At 36.5% G+C, this 26,894-nt stretch overlaps 1 protein-coding gene across 6 annotated transcripts in view; it reads right to left on the bottom strand.

Annotated features, from left to right (window-relative positions):
* Window positions 1–1,867: 1,867 nt before the first annotated feature.
* The window catches only part of LOC150101827 (putative protein kinase C delta type homolog), a 270,938-nt gene continuing 245,911 nt past the window's right edge, over window positions 1,868–26,894 (bottom strand). For all 6 annotated transcript variants that reach the window (XM_090400070.1, XM_090400072.1, XM_090400071.1 and 3 more), the window contains one exon: window positions 1,868–6,851. In XM_090400070.1, the coding sequence (XP_090256196.1) occupies window positions 6,705–6,851 (147 nt within the window). In that variant the 3' untranslated portion in view covers window positions 1,868–6,704. The remainder of the gene's footprint in view (window positions 6,852–26,894) is intronic.

Genomic DNA, 26,894 nt, shown 5'->3' with positions numbered 1-26,894 from the left:
TTTAGCTGCCCACTTCTGCGGTCGTCGTTCAAATCTTCTTACCCACCTATGAATCTCTTATGCCACTCAAAGACACTTGACTTTTTCAGAGCATCCACACCATATGCCACTTTCAACAGCTCCAACGCTTCAGTAGTAACGTCAAATTTTCACACAAAATTTGATGTTAACACGCTGCTCCAAATTTCGATCATACATTTTTATGCCAAAGTTTACAAGCAGATCTCTACTGTTTTTGCACTAGCCAACTAGCAAATGGCTCTATTGGTTTGAGTTTACACATGCATTAGTTAAAAGATGCACAAACACGATTACTCATGTGACTCCAACCAAATCACACACGGGCGACATTAAGCGGCCATTCTGGGAATTAAATTTTCACACCTCTTGTGTGTGTGTGTGTGTGTGTGTGTGTGTGTACCCCCCCACACACACACAAGCTATATTATATTTCAAACAGTATGCCAACACGACAATGATTTGATTGACAGTTATTCTACTGGCCTGACCTCTAGTGAAAAAAAATAAAAGTTTTTTTTTTACTTTGGCCAGATTGTCAGCTCAATGTGCAGGGAGCATCATGTCAGATTTTTGGAATCTGAGAATCTAAGATTAACCCTGCCATTTCTAGCAGCCACAGAACTCCAATTGAATAAAATGAATTTTAAGAATAGCTGTAAGCTTTTATAACCCTCATGATTTCTTCACACTTTTTAGTTCTACTTAAATGTACAACTACTTTTTTTTTCTTTTTTTTTGGTATCTGGTGTTTCAGTGCTCAAAGCATGCATCTTTATATATATATCAGTCACACAGTGAACTGAGATCACTAATTAATGGAGGCAAAATTTGTTGGGTACAGCCAGGCCCAGCTGGTGGCGTGTGTGCAAAGTGTGCAATATACACAGGTGCCTAAAAGATGTCAAAAAATATGAGATAAGAGTTTAAACGAACAACGAATGGTATATATAATTATGAATGTACATCGTCTTCCATTCAGGCCCCTTCAGATCTTCCCGGAAACGAACAAATAAATTCTGAAATTGTATCCTGGACCCGATTATATCGCTGTAATTTTTGATTAAAATTTACGAAAATATACCTAAAATAGTTCTTTATTTTTTGATGTATCGTAAATCAACTTATGATTAATTGTTGAGTTCCATGTAAGGGCCGTATCCTAATTTTAATTGGATCGAATACATGTGGTCCGGACCTAAAAGTCAGCTTACTACTGATAACTCATTCTTCTCGACATTCGAGCCTGTTATATTAGCAGGCTGTTAGGGTGGCGTCAGTGACAAAGTAATCGGTGACCTCTCGAGTCCAATGCGAAACATTCTTGTAAAATTCTCTTATCTATTTTCATTGAATCTTCAAAATTTATTTATTTATTAATGCAAAATTAATGTAAAGAATATTTGAATAAATCTCTTAACTTTATATTACTATTTTATATATTATTTTGAAAATTTATATAACTTGAAAAAATAAGCAGGACTAATCCATAGGTAACATTATACTGTAAAGCAGTTTTCATTTGTTTTTCATTTCCTGTTTGTTTTATTCACACTTTATTCAAAAAAAAAACTTTTTTTGGAAAAGTGCCAAACATTAATCGTACACATAAGAAAAATACTATGCGCCGGTCCTGGGTACAGCCAATGCTACTGACATTGCAATTCTATTAGATGCTCTTATCTAACTCTGTTAATACCAACTAGCCCTAACTGCATCCATCCAGAAAATGGCTAGACTGAAATATAGGAAAAACTATTTTTAAGAGATTTCCATTTTGTATCATTATAGTTTTCTCTTCCATTGGTTTAGCATGATATGTTAAGAATTAAATAAAATTAAACAACAATACTAAGAAATAACTTTTATTATATTCTTTATACAGTGTTATTTACAGAACAACTACTCGAAATCATTACCAGAGATGCAGTTAAATGTTTAAAAATCATGATAGCTACAAAGGCCCATCAGCATAACATCTAAAGTATAGCACTTCAACTCATGAGTGTCATAGGAAAGTATTAAAAAAGTACAAGGATAAAAAAAAAGAAGAAAAAAAAAAAAAGAATTACTGAGTTCTTACAGACCATGGCTGAAACTGCCTATGGGCTGTAAGAAATTGTTCAGCAATCTGCTATTTGAGGACCTCAATATGTACTGAGACATAATAAAAACAAAAAGAAACTAGCAAAAGTTAATACTAGATTTACTTTCTGAATGAGTTGAATGTGTATATCTGATAGGATTGCTACAGTTAAGATGAAGCAGTTCTTGGGATGTAGATTGGTGTATTATTCCATTCTATCACCCCCCCCCCCCAAAAAAAATAATAATAATAATTTAACTGACAAAGGGCAAAGTGAAAAAGTGAAAGTTTTTTTTTAGCATCCTTATTTCCATTAAAAAATTTGCAAAAATTTTTCTAAATAGGTCATTGATGTTGTTAGAAACATATATTAAAAAGGATGAGAAGAAAATACTTTTTAATAATGAAAGCCTAAAACTAATAAAAAATACTTTAATAAACTAAATAAAATTGTATTTTTAAATAACTATTGAGATAAAAAAACAAAACTGGATGTCTTAACAGGAATCTACAAAAGAAGTTGTGAGACCAGTACTAATAAATGCAGCAGAAACATGTATACAGAAATTACAAAAATTAGACAAATGAATGAAACAATTGAGATGAAAATGTTAAGAAAATTTGAAGGTAAACAAAATTAAGAACTTGCAAATTAGAGAAAATTGTAAACAACCAATAAATGACTGATGCAAAAATGAAAAAAAGAATGGAAAATCATACAGAACGAGTGTAAAATAACAGATGAGCAAAAAAAGTAAAGAACTGGATAGCAAAGGAAAGGAGAAATGAGGAGCACCAAGGTGAAGGCACCTGGGATGGTCTTGAAAACAATGCTGCTACTACAAGTAGCCAAGCTTAATAATAAAAGGAGAGCGAGGGGAGGGAAAATGGCACACATCACTAGGATAGTTTTTTAAAAAAACTAACCACTATCATCATAAGACCATTTTTCTAAAATCATTAAAGAAATTTTTAATTTTAAGAAAAATATTGGAAAAAAACTACAAAAGGAAGTTAAAATCAGCATGGAATACTGTTTTCCCAAACTAACATCCTATTAGAGTTAATTGCTATTTTTTTTAATCCTTTTTTTTTTTGTTGTTGTTGTTCTTGGAAGGTGTATTTTGGTAGATATACTGCTTGAAAAGCACCCCAATAGGCAAGGTGCATTGTGGAATGTAACGAGTCATGTGTTTGCAGCCAGTATAAATTGGAGGAATATGGTGCTCCCTGGTCAGTGCAACTGTGTCCATGCAAAATGACTGTGAGAAGGGAATTGACAGTGTGAAAGAGGCATTGTGATATGATGCCATGTTGCAGACGTGTTCAGCAATTTGGGCCAGTCGATCAACAATCAGTGATACCATACTGAGATGGAAGTGCAGGAGTCACCTTCTACCTGCAGTGGTTGACCAACTACTTACTGAACATGACCATAGGGTGCTACAAAGGATAATATGTAAAAACTGCCATTCATCAGCCAACACATTGAATGCAGAGTTCTGAGTATCAACTGGAACATGAACTTGCACAAAAACATTCAAAACCGAGGTTCACAACATGGGTTTACATGGCAGAACTGTAATATGCAAGCCCTGCATTACCCAAACCAACAAGCAGCATTATCTTCAGTGGTGCAAAGAGTGTGTGTGTGTGTGTGCAGCAGGACATGGAATCTTGAAAAGGTATTATATGGAGTGACAAATCACACTACACCCTCTAATGAGAAAATGGATGGGTGTGGGGGATGCCCAGTGAATGTCTTACCAGAGTGCATAACCCAAACTATAAAATTCAGAAGTGGCAGTGTGATGGATTGGTCTTGGTTTATCCTCAGACCTCTGTTTGTGGTGCCACAAACACTGAACTCCAAGAGCTATCCAAACATTCTGGACAAAGCAATGCTTCCTACTTTGCGACATTTCTACGGAACTGACCATTGTCTCTTTCAGCAAGACAATGCACCATGTCATAAGGCTGCTGCTACTGTAACTGCGTGATTTGTGGACACAAATGACACTACACTTGACTGGCCTCCACAGAGCCCTGATCTTAACCCTATTGAACATCTGTGGGATGAACTGAAGCATCAAGTTAGGGTCAAGGGATGTCTGCCTCACAACATTCCAGGACCCTGATTACATGAAGAATGATTCAAAATTCTCATTGACTGCTATTGTACACTTGTGAAAAGTATGCTCCATAGGATTGCTACAGTCATCGCAGCAAAAGGAGGTCCTATATCTTATTAAGGTGGGAGCCTGACTGTTTGTTTTTCATTCTATGGTACCATTGACTTCTTTCCAAGCAGTGTATTTCAGATACTGGTGTCATATTTTCTCAGAAAGAGATAAAAATCCTATTTTTTTTAAAAGTATATTTTTAAAAATATATATTTTAAAATATTTTAAAATACATTTTATTTTTAAAAGTATATTTTAAAAGACACATTTTAGTAAATTAAAATGTGTCTTGCTATTCCATTATGTGATTTTTATTTACGGACATAAGGATTAAATAACAAAAAATCATTCCATACAAGTAGATGCATTATGGCTGATTAATGATTAACACAAGTACTTAGCTAATTATCTATGCAGTCTCTTAGCTGAAGGCAAATTAGCCAACCTAATATGGAAGTGGATGGGGGGCCTCGCCCAAACAAACAAACAAAAACATGAACTAGCCCACAAATACGAGGGTGGTCTGAAAGGTTCTCGGCTTAACAATGAAAAAACGAATTTATAATTTCAAAATTATTTTTCTTTTTCAACATATGCTCCCTGAAGACTAATACTATTCCAGCAATGCTCCAGTGCCATTATCCCATCCCTGTAGTGGTTCTGTCTCTACTATTCAACCTCATCCACCAACTGTATCATTCACACCAACGCCATCTACTGTCCACCACCACTAGTATTTTCACAGACAATCACAAACACCCATGCCCACGGCGGGATTCGAACCTGCAATCTTCTGGGCGGATAGTGGATACACTAACCACTTGGCCATAATTTCTTATCAAAAAAAACACTTAGGATAATCTCTAATTAAAGCTTGTGTAGTATGCAATGTTTCTGAATCAAACGTTTCAGGTTATATGAAAATCAATGCAAACTTGTCCCAACTTTGTTTTAAGCGAAAAAAGAAAACAATATAAAAAACAGGCTGAGCTCAGTAAATCAAGAGGAATCAAGAAAATGAGTGATAGATTTCATTCTTAGCATTTAAATGTATACAAAAAGAAATTTCCTTTACAGCTCTACTTTGATTTTTCACCATTGCATTGATGTGTTCAATGTTCTTAACAAGTCTCATTAAGCTTATGAAATAGTGTAATTTATTTAATGAATGCATTTATCTACAATTTGTAAGATATATAACAATAACTGCACAGATATTAATAAACCATGATGAGAAATTATTATATGAACTTAAGCTATCTCAAAATCTGGTTAATGATTCCTATTTTTATTAAATAGGGGTCTTCCGAATCTTTCTTCTTTAACATCAAGAAAATTAGTCACTATAATTGCAAAACTGCATTACCACTTTGCCTTTACAGCATTCCAAAGGTATTTAATAACTTAACACGTTGAAAGGTTTGTAAAGACAGCTAAGATCAGTTTTATTATCCATAGCATAATGATGAATAATGTATGAATGACTTATGATGTAACTTATGTCAATGATTTTAAATTCTGTGTGAATGAATACAAAAACACCAAAAGGAGCCTGGAGGAATGGTAAGCATCTGAACATCTCTTTTCCATATACTGATTGCTGCTTCCTGAAAGAAGAAATTCCTCTTTTGTGCTATGTTTCATTAGATGGATTCATTGTGTAAATGCAGCAAGTTGCAAACATGATAGCACATTACTCACCAAAATGTATCATGAACAAAAGATCAACTGTGTTATAATTTTTTTTTTTCAGAATGAATTACACTTCAGAATTTAATTCTTGATGAAATTAGTTGAGTATTAAGGAAATTTGTTTGCTGGAACAATTAATTTTTATTTGAGTGTTTGATGATCACTATTTCAATCTAAATCTGTCTCATTGAAAAAGATGGAAGAATTTTTCTAATACAGTTTTTTTTTTTTTTTTGCTGTGGTTGTTTCACAAAAATGCACTGTCTGTAGAAAAAAATAGTTCTATTTTTCTTGTGCTCCTACATCCAAAATCCATTTTTGATGAGAGTTTTACAGCAATTTTATAACGAGAGCAACAAGTGCTTTCTCCATCTCACTATACTTGTTTTAGGAAGATCTCATAACTTTTTGTATATAAAAAAGAAGCCCTTTTACCACAGCAATAGGACTAGCAATAAAAGGTGAGTATCAAAGTCACTATTTTCAAGTTTCATATCTAAAAAAAAAAAAAAGTTCATCTGTAATCCACCATTCTCACTAAAAAAAACTATTGTACACAATAAGCACAACTTATTTTATCATTGTCATGCCACAGTCATGTGATAATGTTCTGGAAATACTTCATGAGTCATGAGATCTTATTCAGAGCAATAATAATTCTGTCTAATTGTTTGCATGCATGGGTTTCTTCAGATCTTTAACAAGCATACTATTATAACTGTTTCTTAACCAACTAAATAAGGATTTACATAGCTGAAGCCTTTGAATTCATCTTGATCCATGGATGCTAATATTTCAGAGGCCACTGGAGATAGAACTGCTTCATCCATCGTGAAATTACTGTCAAAGTTGCTTGTATCACTTGGTCCTATCTGTAAGATAAAGTAAAATTACAAGTATTTTCTTAATACATTATTCGTATAAATGCTTTAAATTTTTTATTGTGTAGACTTCAAATTAGCAATGTATGCATATAAACTTTTTTTAATAAATTAATAGTAAAAAATTAATTTGGTATTAAAGAGATAACACTAAGGCATCAAAATAAATTTTAGTGATAATGGAGTTATCTAATTTTAGTGATAATGGAGTTAACAGATTTCCTAGCAGTAAATAAATTTTACAAATATTAAATTATGGGGAGGTAGTGTGGTGAAGGTTTTGAAAGATGAATGATGATGAGCAGCATTTCTTTGCATATGTTATAATGTCATGGAATGTTACTTCAAAAGGAATTCATAACTTATGATTGTTCAATTCATTTAAGATTTCCTTACCAGAATTCTAACAACAATTTTCCAGATGGCTTCATTATTTATCTAATCTAAACATTTTATCTCAAGGTCAGATCTTATATGATTGCAATATATTCAATGCACTAATCAACAAAAAATGCTAAAAAAACAATGTGAGGATTTATAAAGCACCACAACCATGGGAGATCTGGGGTGGCTTGAAACTAGTTCCAAGTTTAATCTCTAGAGCAAGGTTTACAGATTAACTCTTAGCTCATATCTGTACTACTAACTACCAAATCTAATTCTATTCTACTTATATGCAAAAATACTATCTAGTAACAGACTGCTCAAAAATTACTGAAATTGCATGTTTTTCTAATCTAGTACAATTTAACTATGGCAAACACTTCATTATGCTGTAGTTTATTATATAGTATATTCACTATAATAAAATGTCTACAAGGTCCCATATCATCAATGTTATTTTAAATGAAATTCACTTTAGCTAACTTTCTACTATATACTGTTACTTTGCTTGACATTTAATGATGTGAAGCTATAGCATATGCACTTAGTTTTATATGGCACAGTTATTTAATTGATATAAATTAAAAAAAAAACCTTATAAACAATTACTAAAGGTCATAGAAGTTAACCCAACTCATCCAGGATCAGTCATTAGACTACAAGCAAAAGAAAGGAAAACTTATTAAAATAATAAAAACATATACTCCTGATTCTTCACATCCAGAAGATCATATAGATTTCGATCAACAACTACAAGAGGAAATTGACAGAACATAAAAACAATCTGCTAATAATTATGGGTGATTTTAATTTCAAAATTGGACAATACTCAGACAACATGCATAATGTAATTGATAAATCTGGAATATGCTCAGATTTGGTCATCTGGTTTTCAATGTTATGTGGAAATGTTGGAGAGTGTCTAGAGATGAGTGACTAAGACGATTATTATTATTATTATTACGGGGTATCTCCATGGAGTCAGTGGACTCATCGTGGGAGACCCAAACTAGCAAAACAATATCTGTCATATCTCTTCTTGAATTCATTTATAAACAAAACTCACAACTAAGTCAGGCAATGAATTCCACTCATTCACCACCCTCCAGGCAAAAAAACCTTGTTCTCACACCCTTGTTAACCACACTCTTCTTTAATTTCCAGGGATGACCTCTTGTTCTTCCATCACTATCACACAGCTGAAATATTTCCCCTGCATCAATCGTATAAAAACCTTTTAGTAATTTAAATGTTTCTATCATATCCCCTCTTCTCCACCTATCAACCAACCTCTGCAATCCACAAGCACTCAATCTATCAATGTAGGAGCATTTTTTACATCACTCACCAACTTAGTCACTCTTCTCTGAACCCTCTCCACAGCCTCCTCATCTCCAAGGTATCCAGGTTACCAGACCTGAGCACAGTAATCCAAATGTGGAAGTATCAACGCTTTATAAAGGGGAATAACCTCTTTACCTCTAGATGTCAGTGTGTTCCTCAACAACCAAGTAATCCTATGTGCAATCTTGGACACCTTAGCAATGTGGCCCCTGAACTTCATCTCCCTATCTACCAACACCCCTAAGTCCCTAGCCTCATCAATCTCTTGGAGTACTGTTCCATCAATGTAGTACACAGCTGGTAATCCTTTAATCCCAAAATGCATAACTTTACACTTTTCTACATTGAACTGACATCCATCATCTTTTGCCCATTCTACCAGCTTATTTAAATCACCCTGCAAACTTTCAACATCAGCTTGATTTTTTATTGCGCTACCCAACTTTGCATCATCAGCAAACAACTGAATATCTCCCTTTAAGCCATTTCCTATATCATTTATATACAAAATAAACAACAATGGTCTCAGGGCTCTGTGCATTTAAGCACAGAAGAGGCACACCACTGGTCACCAGCCTCATCCTGGACACGGCTCCTTCATACACCACCTTCTGGTATCTTTCCCTGAGCCATTCTCCTATACATATCACCAATTTAGTATCTGTTCCCATCTGCTCCAATTTGCGTAACAGTGTTCCATAGGATATCCTGTCAAAAGCCTTAGCAAAATCCAGAAGTACCACTGTGTAGCAAGTTCCTTTGTCCAACTCAGATGTCATTCTATTATAAAAAGTTAATAGATTGCTAAGGCAGGATCTACCTTTAACAAAACCATGTTGGCCTCTATAGAGTATCATATCTTGATCCACCCATTCTTGAATTTTGTCTTTAACCAACTTTTCCAATACTTTTACCACTACTCCTGGATGGTGATTGGTCTGTAACTACCGCAGTTTTAGAGCCACCTTTATGCAAAGGAACCACTTTGCCTAACTTCCACTCCTACGGACCATACTAGAGTTCACCCTTAAGTTAAATATCCAAGTAAGAGGGGTTGACAATTCCTTTGCACATTCACACAACACCCGAACTCATATTCCATTTAAACCTACAGCAGTATTTGCATTTAAATTTTGCAGTATATTAAATACCTCTGATTTCTTAACTTCAATTCTCACATTAGTTATTGCTACAGGTACAGAGATATCCTCACTTGATAGACTTTTGAAAAGTGATCACTCAGTAACTCTACTATTACATCTGATTTTGTCACCTCAATACCATCAGCACCCACTAAAGTTATCCTTCCAAAGTCATTCTTCCTTTTACTTGTCACATAGCAAAAGAACTCTTTGGGATTACCCTTGATCTCATTGGCTAAGGTCTTCTCATAATCTGATTTAGCTTTTCTTACTATGCTGGTAACCTTCTTAGCTTGAGCCTTGTACTGCTGACGGGTATACTGATTGCATTTCTCCTTGTACATTCTCTATAACATTTTCTTTTTTTTGCAGATCAAACTTGATACTACTGCTCATCCATATAACGCCTACCCTGTTTGTCTTCCTGACCATGGGGACACAATCTGATATTGCTTTCTGCAGATACCCGCTGATTTTATCCCATGCACTGCTAACATCTTTCCCCTGCAATATGTTCTGCCATGGGATTGCTGTAAATTCACTTCAAAGCTTGTTATAATTGCATAACCTGTAGTTCCATATATACCCCTTCTTAACAGAAAAATCCACAGATTTTGCAACCTCCCAAGTCAATACCACATGATTGCTTTCACCAATTGGAGGTAACGAGGACACCTTACTTATGCATATAACGTCTGAACCAATAACGAGGTCCAACACTCTCACACCATGTGTCCCTTCAGTTATGTGCTGTTTCAAGTAATTATCTCGTAGAAGATGTATGAACTCCATTTCCTTTTGGCTACGTGATATTTCCTTCTTCCAATTGATATCATCATAATTAAAATCCCCCATAATAATCACTAAACCTGCACTAATTTGCTGATGCATGAATTCAATATCTCCCGCTGTACTATAGCAACATTCAGTTGTATATTTGGTTGCATTGGTCACTATTTCACACCAGACCGCCTCAAATGAACTCTCATTCACATGGCTGTCGTCTTGATATACTACTTTCTTTGGCTGCAACACATCAGCTATCATCAACAGTACTCCTCCTCCCCCTGTTCTATCTTCTCTATCCTCCCTGAAAATACTGTACGCATCACATTCAATTCCAGTGACCACATCTTCTGCTGACGGTCAAGTTTCACTAATGCCTACAACTTTTGGTGAGATTGCACTCACTAATGCCAAAAATTCTTCTCTCTTATTTCGAATGCTTCTTGCATTGATATACAAAAATTGCAGATTCTCTCTAGTTCTTTTACCGGCTTTAGAACTGGTATACAAGTCACTAATTTCAGTAGTCCCATGGCTATTTTTATCCCCTCTCTTCTGCAATTTATTCTGCATATAAGGATCAATAAATATACAATCACTGCTAAAGTTTCTCTCTCTTACACTCAACCTTTCAATATTAGTTTCCCTGCCCAATTACTTCAACTTGTTCAGAAAACAGTAATTTCTTCAATCACTTATGTCCTTCCATGTTCAGATGCAGCCCATCTCTAGCATACAACTAGAGATGGGCTGACATCAACAAATTTCAGACCTCTTTTTTTGCACATTCTTGCAATCATATCATTCATTATCATCGCTCGTCTACTTAACTCGTAATTGTCAAAACAAGGCAGCACACACAGTATCCTCCGATTGACACTTTTCCCTCTTCAAAATATCTAACAATGCTCTTAAATCTTTTGCTAACCGATTTATACCACCACTCAGGTCATTTGTACTCACCATAATTATCATCTTGTCTGCATCATGACCTCTCTTTATTGCTAAAGCCACTCTTTCTATTGTCCCACCAGCCAAGCACTCCTCAGGCATATCGCTCTCCATACCCTTAATCATAGAATCACCATATGTCTTACCACTCTTAACTTCATTCGAGTCCACACAAGTGTCACTCATGGACTCATTTTCTATGCTATTCAGCATGACTCTCCCAGTTTCATTACTCGATGCTCTTTTACTTACCTCCCCCCTCTCACAACATCTCATTTCTTCTAGACCTCTTGTGGTTTTATTTTGAGAGATTGAAGATACTGAGAGAGAAATAAATTGAAGATTGAGAGAGATTGAAGAAATGTGGATTGCAAAGTCTGGTGGATGGGAGGAAGAGAGGTGATATGATAGTGATGTTTAATTTAGAGAGAGAATTTTATCAGATTTATCAAGACAGGATTGTAAAAAGAGTAGAAGGTGAGAGAAGAAAAACCAGAGTTCATCCCTCGAAGTTATGTAAGAGTATGGTGAAGAGGGGTGTCGGGAGTAGATTTTTTACATGGAGAATTGTCTGTGAATGGAATGCATTACCAGAATATGTTGTTAATTCAAGGAGTGTTAAGGATTTTAAGATTCTATATGATAAATATGTTGTCAGTCGAATGAACCACTCACAATGAGTCTGCCTTTTCCATAGAGGGTGTAATAGTAATAATAATAATAATATGAATGATTTTAATTCCAAAATTGGACAATATTGAGACAACATGCATGATGTAATGGGTAAATTTGGAATAGATGCAAGAAAGAAGAGAGGAAAATACCTACTTGATTTCTGTAGAGAAATAATCTCATAGTTGCAAACATCATATTATACCATAGACCTGCTGAAAAATTCACCTGACTTCACCATATTTCAACTAAAAACTGCACATATTACTTCCTAATTTGCAAAACTGTGAAATCATCTGTTTTGAATGTCAAAACCTCTCTGCCAAGATCCAAATTTCACAAAAAAAGAGACAAATAAAGCACTTTGAACCAGCTCTAGGAAAACTCCACTTGGATACTGTTAAAACAGCATACAATAAATGAGATCAGTTGATATACAATGAAAAACAAAACAAGAATGAAGTTAATGTTGAAAATGAATGGAATTTTCTGCAAAATATTATGGCCAGCTGGCAAATTTTTAGAAAATCAATAAACCAAATAACACCTGAGATAATGAGATTGCGGGAGAGAAAAGACAGGCTAAATAACATCTCAATAAACTATATATAATGAACAGAACATATTATGCAAGCCTACAAAAACCAGCTAGACAGAATATGCAGATATGCAAAAATAGATTGATTGAATGATGAAGAAGACAAATGTGGAGAAGCCTAATTACATAATGATAATAATTCTTTTCATTCTACTCTACAGCTGAAAAGATTACCAAAGACTACATTCCATCATTACTCATGAAAGATTTCAAGACATGGTAACTGGAAGTAATAGAGAAAGCAAACATCTGGTACAATTACTTCTCTACTATCTTTAATCGATGAGAAAGACACAGTACCAATAAATCTAAGGGAAGACATAATCCTTTCAATTAACCAAATGAAATCATCAAAAGTACCTGGAATTGATGAAATACCCAGAAAGCTCTATAATAATGGTGGACTAGGTTTAATTAAACAACTAATGAAACTTTTCAATAACATTCTATTCACTGAGACTATCCCAAACATTTGGAAAATAGGCAAAATCTTATCTATACATAAAGAAAGGTGATGTTCACAAATGTAATAATTATAGATAATTGCTTTTCTTTGGCACTCTTACAAAATCTTTGTAAAAATAATACAGAATCATCTAAATAGCATTACTGAACAGCTAATAGAAGAACAACATGCTGGCTTTAGAAAAAATAAATCAGCAATTGATATATTTTTACACTTCATGGTCTGGCTGAAATTGCATAGCACCAAGAGAGAGATCTCTATTGCTGTTTTGTGGATTTAAACCAAAACACTAAGATTCATTTCAAACTACTATAAGAATACAAGTGCAGCAGCTCAATACAGAAATATCAACTAAAAAACTTGAAATCAAATGAGGAGTTATGCAAAGGATGCCCATCCTCATGCCTTTTTAATATTTTCATCCAAGAACTTACTTACAAAAGCAATGTTCCTCCAACAAAAGGAGTAAAAGGTAAGTGCCATATTAGGTAATAATTAGCAATACTTCTTGCATTTTAGTTGAATATTGTTTATTTTTGATAGCTTAGTGTAACTGTGTGACTATCGGGCTTTGTGAATTTGTTACTGACTTTTTTTTTTATTGAATTTTGAATCTTGCCTTGAAATAACAAATGGCAGTATGAATAAGATCTGCACATAGCAGAGTGAAAATATCAAATACTATTAATGATACACACTTTTTTTTTTTTTTGAGAATGGTTCAATACCAGGAGTGCAACATGCATGCATGGGTGAAATGTGAAAGATGTGTTTTTAGAGAGAGAGACTGAACAGGAGATGAGCAAAGGTATGGATTTGTAGAAAGTGCAATATTTTGTTAGACTACAAGTTATTAGTGCATGTGCAAAAAACATGAAGGAATTAAAGCATAAATGTGGATGCAAAAGACTGTGAATAATGGAATGCAAGCAAGTGAGAGAGTTAAAGAATGCACAAATGAAGAAATGAAAGTTAAGTGATGTGGAAGTGAAAAAGAGAAGGAACAAGGAAGTTGAATAAAGGAATGGCAGAACAAGAGGGAGCGATACTATGGGAGCAACAGAGTGAAATTGCAGGAATGCAAAATTTGAAGAACGAGTTGTTCAAAATGAGAAAAAAAGAGGTGATGAGTGACTCAAGAATAGAAATTTATGGAGATCCATTATTAGAAATGTGAATAATGAGAGAGTTCATAAGGTCTGCTTTCCAGGAGGGAAGAATGAGCAAAATAATTCATGCTTTAGATATGAAAAGGAAATGACCAAGAGAGTTAATGGTGATTGTGAGAACAAATTATTTGGATTTGAATGATTTCGGTATGAGAGAACAGCAGAGGAGGTAAGTGAAAGATCAGGAGAGTGAGAAACAGATGAGACTGAAGTGTTTGGTAACAGAAACAGTAGTACTCTAAGACAGTGCTTCCCAAACTTATAGATGCCAAGCCCCCTTTAGAAAAAGTAAAATATTTCACGGCCCCCATCGAAAAAAAAATCGTAATACAGACATATATTATTATAATATTTATTGTATTTATATTCAATACAATTTATATTCAAGATTTTGTGTTTGTAATCTTTTTTGTGTTTCTTATCAATAAAATGAAATGAAACTTATACGAATAAGCATATATTTACTAATATCCATTAAGCAGTGTTGAAATATGCAATAAGCAAAATTTGTGAACCAACACCAATGTGTGATTTTTTTTTCCATTAAAATATAAAAAAGAACAAAAAAGAAATAATAAAAATTAAATATGTTTCTTTTAAGATTAAAAAAATCTACTTAGTCTTAAAACATTTTTAATTTGTTTTCCTTATTTCACGGGCCCTCCCTCAACAAAACTTACGGCCCCCAAGGGGGCTGCGGCTCACAGTTTGGGAAGCGCTGCTCTAAGAGATGAAGAGAGAATGGAAATGCAAGAGGAACAGGGAGACACAGTACAGAGAGTGGATGTTGAAAGAAGTAGTGAATGTGTATGGGGATCATCAGCATAGAAATGGAATGGATCTGGGTGTGAGAGGGTAGTTGAGACTAAGAAGATATGTGGTAAGTGGTTATAAAGGTGATTGGGCAAAGGCAGGTGGAGCAGAGTTGTGGCTATCCATATCAAAACTTCTGTAAGGAAAGGATATATGTAAAATTACAAGGCTGGTGATTATGACAAGATTAGGAGATGCTTTGGAGCTACAGCATGGAATGAGGAGTTGAATGGTAAGGAAATACATGCTACTTGAGAACTGACAAATAAATGTATTTTGAAGATCAAAAAAGCTGAATAAGGTAGGCATCAAGTGGCTAAATGAGAATAAGATGAAATCTGGAAGAAGAAAGCATTTTTGGTGGCAGCACATGATGAATAATGACAATAATCAGTTACATGAAGAGTGACTCAATTAGTAAGGACAGCAAAAGTGCAGTCTGAGCAGAAATTTGCAAATCAGGCCAAGAAAAATCCTTGGAAGTTTTTTTGACATGTGGTAAGTAGAAAAAAGAACGATCATGGAAAGATGACGATAATGGTAGATTGATAACTGCTGCAGTGAACATGAAACTGAAGATGAAACTCTCTGATGAATGAAACTCTCTGAAGATGAAACATCAGAGAGTTTCATCTTCAGGAGCTCAAGTGTAGAGAATGAAATAAGACACTTACTGGTGAGCAAGCAAGTAGTATATGAGGAGTTAAGTAAGCTAGATGTCAATAAGGCAATAAGACTTCATGACATATCACCACGTCTTAAGGGAATGCTCTAGGAAATTAGTGTTAGCATTAGCCTACCTGTTTAACATCAGTCTTGCAACAGCTCAAGTCCCAAAGCAGCAGAAGGAAGGTAAAATTGTTCCATTTCACAAAGGTGGTGATATAAGGCTAAGGCTACAAATTATAGGTTGATCTGTATATCTGGGATTGTAGTTAAGGTATTGGAGAAGTTGGTGAGAGCTAGGATACAGAAGTGGGTTGACAATGATGGCATTCTTTGTGCTTGTCAACATGGGTTTGTTAAAGGGAGATCATGTGTTATTAATTTATGTGCTATAACAAGGTGACGAATGTATTGGACAAGGGAGGTGCATTTACAGTGGTATACTTGGATTTTGCAAATAAAGGGCAGGTTCTTTGCATGGAGAATGGTTGATGAGTAAATGCATTGCCTGACAGTGCAGCGGGTATGGATACATGGAATGAATTTACAGCATGGTTTGATGAGGCTTCTGATAGACTGCCACACCACAAATTTGTAATTAAATTGGAGCAGATGGATTTGAATGACGGAGCAGTGAGTTGGATAGGCAACTGGCTCTCAGATAGGTATCAGCAAGTTCTGTATGGGAATATAATATGTATAGAATATAATATAATAATATGGAGGAGGAAAGTTACTAGTGGTGCACCACAGGGATCTGTTGAGAGTAGTAACACATCTACCTAAAGAATCCCAGACATTCTCAACACGTGCTCATGATTACGGTTAGGAGACTTAGCAGGCCAGTCCATACATATAATAGTCTCTGCTTGAAGATATTGGGCAAGAGCTTCACTCAATGAGGATGACCATTATTGTTGTCTTGTAGGATAAACATCTCATCAACATATGAACAAACATAAGGGTCCAGGTCTCCTATGTTCATCCAAGCACATACAGGAGTGCATTTTTCCAAACCATCACACTACCTCCACCATAAGTGTCCCTTTTCAGATATTAGAAGGATGATGACAATGATGTGTCACTGCTTCTCTTCAGATTAGAAGATTCCTGGTATCACTATGTGACATACTATGATTCCTCTAATATCTGTGAAAGGGAAAGTGGAGGTGGAGGTGATATGATGATTTTTGGGAGGCACCTTGTTGGATATAGACTCGCTCACTCATCTGTATGTGATTTCTAGCAGAACCATGAATGCTGCAACTTATAAAGATAAAGTCCTGGACCCGTACATTTCTCCATATGCAGATGTGATAGGGAAGACATTTATCCCATGAGGCAATAATGCTCTTCCTCGTCAAGTAATGCTTGCAGACCAACATCTTCAAGAAGAGACTATCGTGTGTATCGACTGGCCAGCTGGGTCTCCTGACCCAGTTATTAAGCATCTCTGGGGTGCTCTAGGTAGAGCTGTTACTGCTCTCAACTCACCCCTCCCAAAAAACCTTGAGGGACTTAGGAGAGCTTTGAGGGAGCAATGGTTGTTATTATGAACTTAGCTTCTGGACACCATTATAAACAGTATGAAACATCAATGTGTGTATTGCTGAGAGTGGAGACAACATTCCTTAATGAAGCACTTTGACAGTCTCATTTTGAAGTCTTGTTTTTGACCATTGTCTTCATATACCCATTTTTTTACTGTATTAAACTAGTCATTTGCAATTTTTGTGAGCGTTTCTTTCACATCTCACATCATACTGCTTTCCACTGAATTGAATAAAAATTCATCATACAGTTTAAGTTAATGTGATTTTTCTCTTTGTTCCTTAATTTTGAAAACCAAATCATCAACAGCACTCTACCTCCCTTTTTGCCTTTTCAATTTTCATGAAAAACATCATACCCTTCTATCTCTATTCCTATCAAGATTTCCTCATCCAACCATGTCTCACTAATTCCAGCGATGCTTCAATGAATGAACTTAATATGACAATTTCATTTTCATTATTTCTGATGTTTCTGGCATTCATATAGAAACATAGCAGTTCATTTCTAGATCAATTACAAGTTTTACTGATACCACTTCTTAGATGTGACTTGTCTATGCCTTCCCCAAGACATTCCTCCCTTTCATTACTCATCCCAGAATATTTTCCTGACCTAAATGCTTCCCCCCCACATCCAAGGGAAACCCATCAATCCTGACTCGCATTCATTTCCATGTCTGTCTTGCACTCATTTCCATGTCTGTCTTGCACTCATTTTCCTCATTTCATGCTATTGACTTCTCCATTCATAAACACTCCAATTCCTCTTCCTTACTCTTCTGATCTTTCACATCACTCATTTCTTGGTCAGATTCATATATTATGAATGTTTTAAATATATTTAAATTTTTATTTCTAACAATGCTAGATCATCATCATAATAATAAAAATTGTTTAATGTATTATTATTATTATTATTACAGGCAACTCCAAGGAGTCGACAGACTCATCAAGGGAGGCACTAACATCACGTCAAGAACAACTATTCATCTTTCACACAGTATCTATCATTCCTTGCCTTAAACTCATTCACGGTCATAGCACCCACAACAGACTCTGGCAGCTTATTCCACTCATTTACCACTCTCCAAGTAAAGAACCTAGCTCTAACAGACCTGTTAACCACATTTTTGCCCAGCTTCCATGTATTGCCCCTAGTCCTCTCACCACCAGCCCTATTCTCAAAAATATCTTCTGGATTAATCTTATAGAAACCCTTCAGTAATTTGAACGTCTCAATTATATCACCCCCTTTTCTGCCTATCAACGAATTTTTGCAACCCACAAATCTTCAATCTGTTCTCATAAGGTTCATTCCACAGACCTGCCACCATCTTGGTCACTCGTCTCTGGATCCTCTCCACCTCCTTCCCATCAAGAAGAAACCCTGGCCCATATCTGAGCACAGTAGTACAGATGGGGTGTTATCAGGGCTCGATATAGAGGAACAATAACCTGTTTGTCTCTGCTTGTTAAAGTATTTTTCAGTAACCAAGTGATTTGATGAGCTGTTTTAGCCACTTTTTCAATGTGCCCCCCCCCTAAACTTAAACTCCCTATCCACCAACACTCCCAAATCCCTGGCCTCATCAATCTCCTGCAGTATGGTTCCACCAATGTGATATACTGCTGCTAATCTTTTCACTCCAAAATGTATAACCTTACACTTTGCCACATTAAATTGACATCCATTTTCCTTAGCCCAGTCCTCCAAACTATCCAAATCATCCTGCAAAATTTTGACATCCTGTGCACTCACAGTTGCTCTACCCAACTTTGCATCATCAGCAAACAAATGAACACTTCCTCTCACATCCTTTCCTATATCGTTAATGACCAAATTGAAAAGTAGTGGTCCAAGAACAGAACCCTGTGGCACACCACTAGTCACACCTCTATTCCTGAATAAACCTCTCTGATATCTCTCGATCAACCACCCTCCTATCCATCTCACCAACCCTATATCCATCCCCATCTGCTCCAGTTTACTGATTAGAGTTCCATGTGGTATCCTCTCAAAGGCCTTGGCAAGGTCCAGTAGAATCACTGAAAATCCATTACCCTTATCAGTTCAGTCATTACTGTGTTACAAAACGTGAGCAAATTACTGAGGCATGATCTACCCTTCACAAAACCATGTTGTCCCACATACAGTATCCCATTTTCATCTATCCAATATCCTGTATTCTTCTCTTGACTAGTTTCTCGAAGACCTTGACAAAGATTCCTGATATGGTAATCGGTCGGTAATTTACAACAGCAGTCTTGGAACCACCTTTATGCAGTGGAACTATTTTCCCCTCTTTCCACCCCCTCGGGACTAACCCAGACCCGAGACTCAGATTAAACAGAATGGTCAGGGTACTGACAATTCTTTAGCCGCTTCACGTACGACACGAGCTGGTAAACCATCCAATCACACAGATGTATTGACATTGAGGTTTTGTATTAGACTACTCACCTCCACCTCATTCACCACAATTCCTGTATAAACTTTTGGTTCATTCATTTCTGCAATGTCACCACCTGGAAGATATATTCTTGCAAAGTGCTCGCTCAGTAATTCAACTATATCAACTGATTCAGTTACCTCCCTACCATCGGCATTCTTTAAAATCATTCTGCCATATACATTTTTTCTTTTACTTGCAACATATCGAAAAAACTGTTTAGGATTGTCTTTAGCCTGCATGGCCAATGTTCTTTCGTAATCCTTTTTTGCTTTTCTTACCATACTCGTTACCATTTTGGCCTGGGCTTTATACTGTTCATGTGTCTGCCAGTCACCTTTCTCCTTAAATTCCCTCCATAGTTGTTTCTTTTTTTGCAGCTCAAGCTTAATGGTGTTATTCATCCATTTAACTCCTACTTGATTTAGTATTCGGACTCTATGTATACAGTCAGCCATTGCTTCATGCAAACACTTCTTAACTGCCTCCTATGCACTGTCAACTTCTAGCCCTTGCAATTTTACATGCCATGGCACTGTACCAATCAATCTCCTAAGCTTGTCATACTTACCAGCCCGATAATTCCACATGTACCCTGTCTTAATTGTAAATTCCACACCTTTAGCCACTTCCCAAGTCAAGATCCTATGATCGCTCTCACCAATTGGTGGCAACGTGGTCATATTCGTTACAGCCAAATTCTCAGATGCAATTACTAGGTCAAGCACTCTCTGACCCCTAGTATTTTCCATTACATGCTGTCGCAGATAGTTATCCCTTAATAACCGCATAAAATCCAATTCCTTCCTCCCATGTGTCCTCTCCTCCTTCCAATCAATGTTACCATAGTCGAAATCTCCCATAATAATTACCCTCCTTCCACTCATTTCTTCTATTTGCTTATGCATACTATCTCCATCATCTATTTCATCACCTGGTCTATAGCAGCACCCAACTGTATATTTTGTTCTACTGGTTTCAATCTCCCACGAAATAGCCTCAAATGTGCTCTTATCTCTATCCTGCAGTTCCATTTCTATTCTCCTTGGCTGTAGCTCATCCGCTATCATCAATAATACACCTCCACCCATTTTATTCTCCCTGTCTCTCCTGAACACACCATACCCCTCACATTCAATCCCACTAGCTATGTCATCTTCTGTCAGCCATGTTTCACTAATGCCAATAACCTGTGGTCTGGAGGTGCCAGCTAAGGGCAAAAATTCTTCCTTCTTGTTCCTAATACTTCTGGCATTTGTATACATGAACTGAAGAAGCCGATTGGTCCCATCCCTATTTTGATGCCTTATACTAACTATCCCATTCTGATTTGTGCTTTGGCATATTACACACATTCACACACACTCAACTGTCTCCCTAAAATCTGCATATCTACTCCCCCCCCCCCTTAATAACTCTCATTTCCCTGGTTCTGTACATTCACTTCCACCACATTCGACAACATCTTTTCAAATCTCCGTACACCAAATCCATTCAAATGTAATCCATCCATTTTATATAAATCCTTTCGCCCATTGAACTCATTCCACACCACTCAAACATAATTCACACATAAAGTCATTAGCAATTATGGCCCTCCTTCTATACTCTTCACTGTCATGGCGTGACAACAGACTCACCATCCTAACTCTCTCTCTCTTTTCTTTTGCTACCTCAAACAATTTCTTCACATCCTCACTCATAGCCTTTTTGTTTCCTTTCAAATCATTTGTACCCGCTACCACTATCAGTTCCTTCACCCGCTGTTTTTGCATTCTAATTGACTCGCTTACATTCTTTACGGTCGCACTGGGTTGGTACGATTTTGTTAAACTCTCAACTAACACACCTCTTACTAGGGAATCTCCATACAACACATGCTCTTTCCTTTTGTTTACACTCACTATCATACCCTTATTTTTTCTATCATACTTTTGCCTATTATTAGTCGGTACGCTTGTTAAAGATTTTTGCCAACGTTCCAGTTGCTGGTTTACTCCACGTATCGCTCCACGTAATAGAGCTATTTCACTCCTGCGTCAGTGTCATCATTTTTATTTTCCGATGATTCATTCAATCGTTCTGTATGCTTAACTTCATTCTCTCTTACAACGCCACTCTCACAGCTATCAGGTACTACCTCGCAAATATCCTCATTCATACCTCGAATATCACTGTTATCTAGATTCTCACTTTCGACAATGTTATCACTCACACGACCTGAAACACTCTTTAAATCCTCACATTCTTTACACTTTTTTGCACACATTCACTCCATAATCGTTGTTTAACCAGACTCCAACGGCTCTCCTCGATGCATACATTTCACAAACAGTACACTGAATCAAGTCTTTTAAGTTAAGATATATGTATATATGTGAAATAAACTGTGTTTTTAATTTGTAGACATCATTGTAGGATTTGTAAGAGAAAAACCAAGAATAAAAAAAATGCACTTCCTTTTTGTAACTTTCTGATGCTTTTGTATAAATGATTAGTTGAAAAATCATTAAGAAAAATAATGTATCTCATTAACTTTACATTTTATTAATATGTATCTAGACAAAGTTTGTAATACTCGTATATGGGGGGGGGGAGCTCGGTTTACACAAGAGTCAGGTTCTTGAAGACACCAGCATAAATGAAAGCAGCATAAAAAAAAGAGATGATAATGGGAGTAAATGGGTTCCTTGCTTACAAAAATCACTCCTTATTTGAATTAATTAGGTTTTTGTCTATTTTACCCCAATATTTTAACTACCATATATAAATAAAATAGAAATAGACATGTAAAATAAATGTCATCCTCCACTATTCTGATAACTTTTATCTTTTCCCATAAACTTATGGACTTTCTTTTTTTTCTTTTTTTTTTTTTACCATGTTTTATGAGGGCTTTCACTACTAATGGACATTGTGTTTACTTTATAAATATTATTATTATTATTACTAAAAGAGACCTCCAGGAAGTCATTGAGGGAGGCCATACTACTCTCACTAGCTGTCATACCTGTTCTTGAATTCATTCATGCTACCTGCATACACAGTATTCAATGGCAATCCATTTCAATCACGCACCACTCTATGAGAGAAAAATCTAGCCCTCCCCCTTTTCTTAACAGGATTCATTCTCAACTTCCAAGGATGCCCTTACATCCCATCCTCCATAAAATAAAAATTCCATTTACTGAAATTCTGCATACCTTTCAGAAGTTTGTAATTCTCAATCATATTATTATTATTATTTGACACCTCCAGGGAGTCCAAGACTCATCGAGGGAGGGCACCTACTCTACAACTCTCTGTCTCCATCATTCAACCTCATCCACCAAACGCATCTTCTACACCAACTCTACTGTCCACCACCACCATTAGTATTTTCACAGATATTCACAAACATCCATGCCCACAGCAGGATTTGAACCCACAGCCTTTTGGCTGGAGAGCATATACACTAACCACGCGGCCAACCAGGCCAGCAATATCATTGCTCTTTCTTTTGTGTGCTAGTGACTGCAGCCTACTCATTCTCAATCTATATTCATAATCAGTATTCCATAATCGTGATATCATTTTTGACACTCTCCTTTGTGCTCTTCCCCCCTCCCCCACTATATCAGAATCACTAAGGAAACCAGGAGACCAGACCTGCACACAATAATCCAAGTGAGGTCTTATCAAGACCTTGTAAAGAGGAAAAATGACTTCCTGATCTTTACATGTCAAGGGTAGTTTCAGCATTGCCATTATTCTCTGAGTTGAATTTACAATTGTTGTAACTTCCAGTCCACGAAAACTCCAAGATCCCTAGTCTCATCAGTTTCTTCTAACACCCTTGCATAATCCCACCAATACAATACAACATTGGATATATACTCATACCAAACTGCATGACTTTACCTTTATTACCAATGAAATGACAGACCTTTTGCACATGCCCACAATTCCAACCTATTCAAATCATTCTGTAAGTACTGCATCTCCTGATTAGCCTTCTTATCTTTGCATCATCAGCAAATAGCTTAGGTGTTGACTGTTATTCATGACTTATTTTTAACAGTCTTAAACAACACCAAACAATTTCATCAAAAGATGCTTTATTAATTGCTTATATTTCACTGAATTTCACATCAGCATCATCAGAGCACAACACAGCTTGTATATTATTATTATTATTATTGTTCCAGGCAACTCCAAGGAGTCGACAGACTCATCGAGGGAGGCCCAAACATTATGCTAAGAACAACTATTCGACATTGACACAGTATCTATCATACCTTGCCTTGAACTCATTCACGGTCGTAGCACCCACAACAGACTCTGGAAGCTTATTCCACTCATTCACCACTCTCCAAGTAAAAAACCTAGCTCTAACACCCTTGTCAACCATGTGCTTGCCCAGCTTCCATGAATGGCCCCTAGTCCTCCCACCACCAGTCATATTTTCAAAAATATCTTCTGGATCAATCTTGTAGAAACCCTTCAGTAATTTGAATGTCTCAATCATATCACCCCTCCTTCGCCTATCGTCCAATCTCGGCAACCCACAAATCTTCAACCTATTCTCATAAGGTGCATTCCACAGACCTTCTATCATCTTGGTCACTCGTCTCTGGATCCTCTCCACTTCCTCCCCATCACGAAGAAACCCTGGTGCCCATAACTGGGCACAGTAGTCCAGATTGGGTCTTATCAAGCTCGATACAGAGGAACAATAACCTGTTTGTCTCTGCTTGTTAAAGTATTTTTAAGCAACCAAGTGATTTAATGAGCTGATTTAGTCACTTTTGCAATGTGCCCCTAAAACTTCAATTCCCTATCCACCAACACTCCCAAATCCCTGGCCTCATCAATCTCCTGGAGCACGGTTCCACCAATGCGATATACTGCTGCTATTCTTTTCTCCCCAAAGTGCATAACCTTACACTTTGCCACATTAAATTGACATCCATTTTTCCTAGCCCAGTCCTCCAAACTATCCAAATCATCCTGTAACATTTTGACATCCTGTGCACTCACAATTGCTCTACCCAACTTTGCATCATCAGCAAACAAGTGAACACTTCCTCTCAGATCCTTTCCAATATCATTGATGAACAAATTGAAAAGCAGTGGTCCAAGAACAGAGCCCTGCGGCACACCACTAGTCACAAGCCGTCTTTTAGACTCCACTCCTGCATAAACCACTCTCTGGTATCTCTCCTTCAACCACCCTCCTATCCATCTCACCAACCCTATATCTATCCCCATCTGCTCCAGTTTACTGATTATGGTTCCATGTGGTATCCTGTCAAAGGCCTTGGCAAGGTCCAGTAGTATCACTGTAAACCCATTACTGCTATCCAGTTCAGCCGTCACTGTGTTATAGAACGTGAGCAAATTACTGAGGCATGATCTACCCTTCACAAAACCATGTTGTCCCCCATACAATATCCCATAATAATAAATTTAGTTTAATCCTTTATCCAAGTGTGAGCAAACAAAGTTTGCGCCTGAAAGTATCTTCAGGACTGGGTTAAGGTGGTACACACCAGGGCAACTCGTTGCAAAGGTGGAGCAAGCTACCAACACTCCTATCCTAGTATCTCCTATAATGCAAAACACATCTCCTTGCGGATATGTCTATTGTTATGCATTAAGGGAATGGCCCTTCCCTTAATGCATAACAATAGACATATCCGCAAGGAGATGTGTTTTGCATTATAGGAGATACTAGGATAGGAGTGTTGGTAGCTTGCTCCACCTTTGCAACGAGTTGCCCTGGTGTGTACCACCTTAACCCAGTCCTGAAGATACTTTCAGGCGCAAACTTTGTTTGCTCACACTTGGATAAAGGATTAAACTAAATTTATTATACTCTAACCAAGTGGAAAATAAACTTTCTACAATATCCCATTTTCATCTATCCAATCCTGTATTCTTTTCTTGACTAATTTCTCTAAGACCTTGACATTGATTCCTGATATGCTAATCGGTCGGTAATTTGCAACAGCAGTCTTGGAACCACCTTTATGCAGTGGAACTTCCAGTGGAATATGCAGTGGAATATGTGACAATGAGTAAGTGAGACAATACAATTGTAATGGACAAAAGATCTAAAGTCCTATTTTGGTGCCCCTCTAATGTTCTTATGTGGCAGTTGCTCTTAAGATAACAGTCTCACAAATTTTTGGCAAATTAATGCAACCATATTTGTTCAGGTTAGGAGAATTCTTCAAAGCCATGGCTTAATAAAACATCTTTTGATAAAATTGTTTGGTGTTGTTAATACCATTAAAAATAAGTAATGAATCAGCAAATAGCTGTATGTAACATATCAAATCCTTCCCAATGTCATTAATGTACAGATTGAATAACAATGGACCAAGGATCCTTGAGGCACACCTTGAATCTTGTTGATTCACACTCCTCATGTATGACTTTTTGATATCTGTCAGTCATATTCTCCCATTTATGCAACAGTCTTCCATGTTGAATTCTGTCAAAAGCCTTAGCCAAATCCAAAGTATCATGGTGTATCCATTCCCCTTGTCTAGTTCAATGGTAACATTATTACAGAATGTGAGCAAGTTGCTAAAACATGACCTTCCCTTAGTAAGGTCATGCTGTTCACTGCAAAGTAGAGCTTCAATTTCAACCCATTTCTGAATGCAAGCCCTGACCAAGTTTTTCAAGATCTTTACTACCACTCCTGATACTGATTGGTGAATAGTTAGATACATCAGTCTTTGCACCACCATTGTACAAATAGGACTACCATACATTCTTTCCACTCCTGTGGAATCTTCCCTGTTCTGAGACTCAACTTATATAGTCAGGTCAAAGGAATAGCCAGTTCAGCAGAACACTTTTAACATCTGTGCTGATATCCCATCAGTTCCCATTAAAGAGCTCTTATTCAGTTTGTGCAACAGCTCTAGTACTACCTCCTCGTACAGTGAAGAGGTAGCAGCGAGTTTAATTGCATATACCAGGTTGATAATTTTTAGCAAAATGGCTACTCATTAGTTGAACAATCACTTCTGCATCAGACACCTGCA

This window comes from Typopeltis vanoorti, chromosome 11 (genome assembly GCF_054136105.1).
Source record: "Typopeltis vanoorti isolate ZY-2024b chromosome 11, IOZ_Tvanoo_1.0, whole genome shotgun sequence".
In the NCBI taxonomy this organism is placed as follows: domain Eukaryota; kingdom Metazoa; phylum Arthropoda; class Arachnida; order Uropygi; family Thelyphonidae; genus Typopeltis; species Typopeltis vanoorti.
The sequence above is the reverse complement of the archived record's forward strand: the minus strand, read 5'-3'. Positions and strand labels throughout refer to the sequence as shown.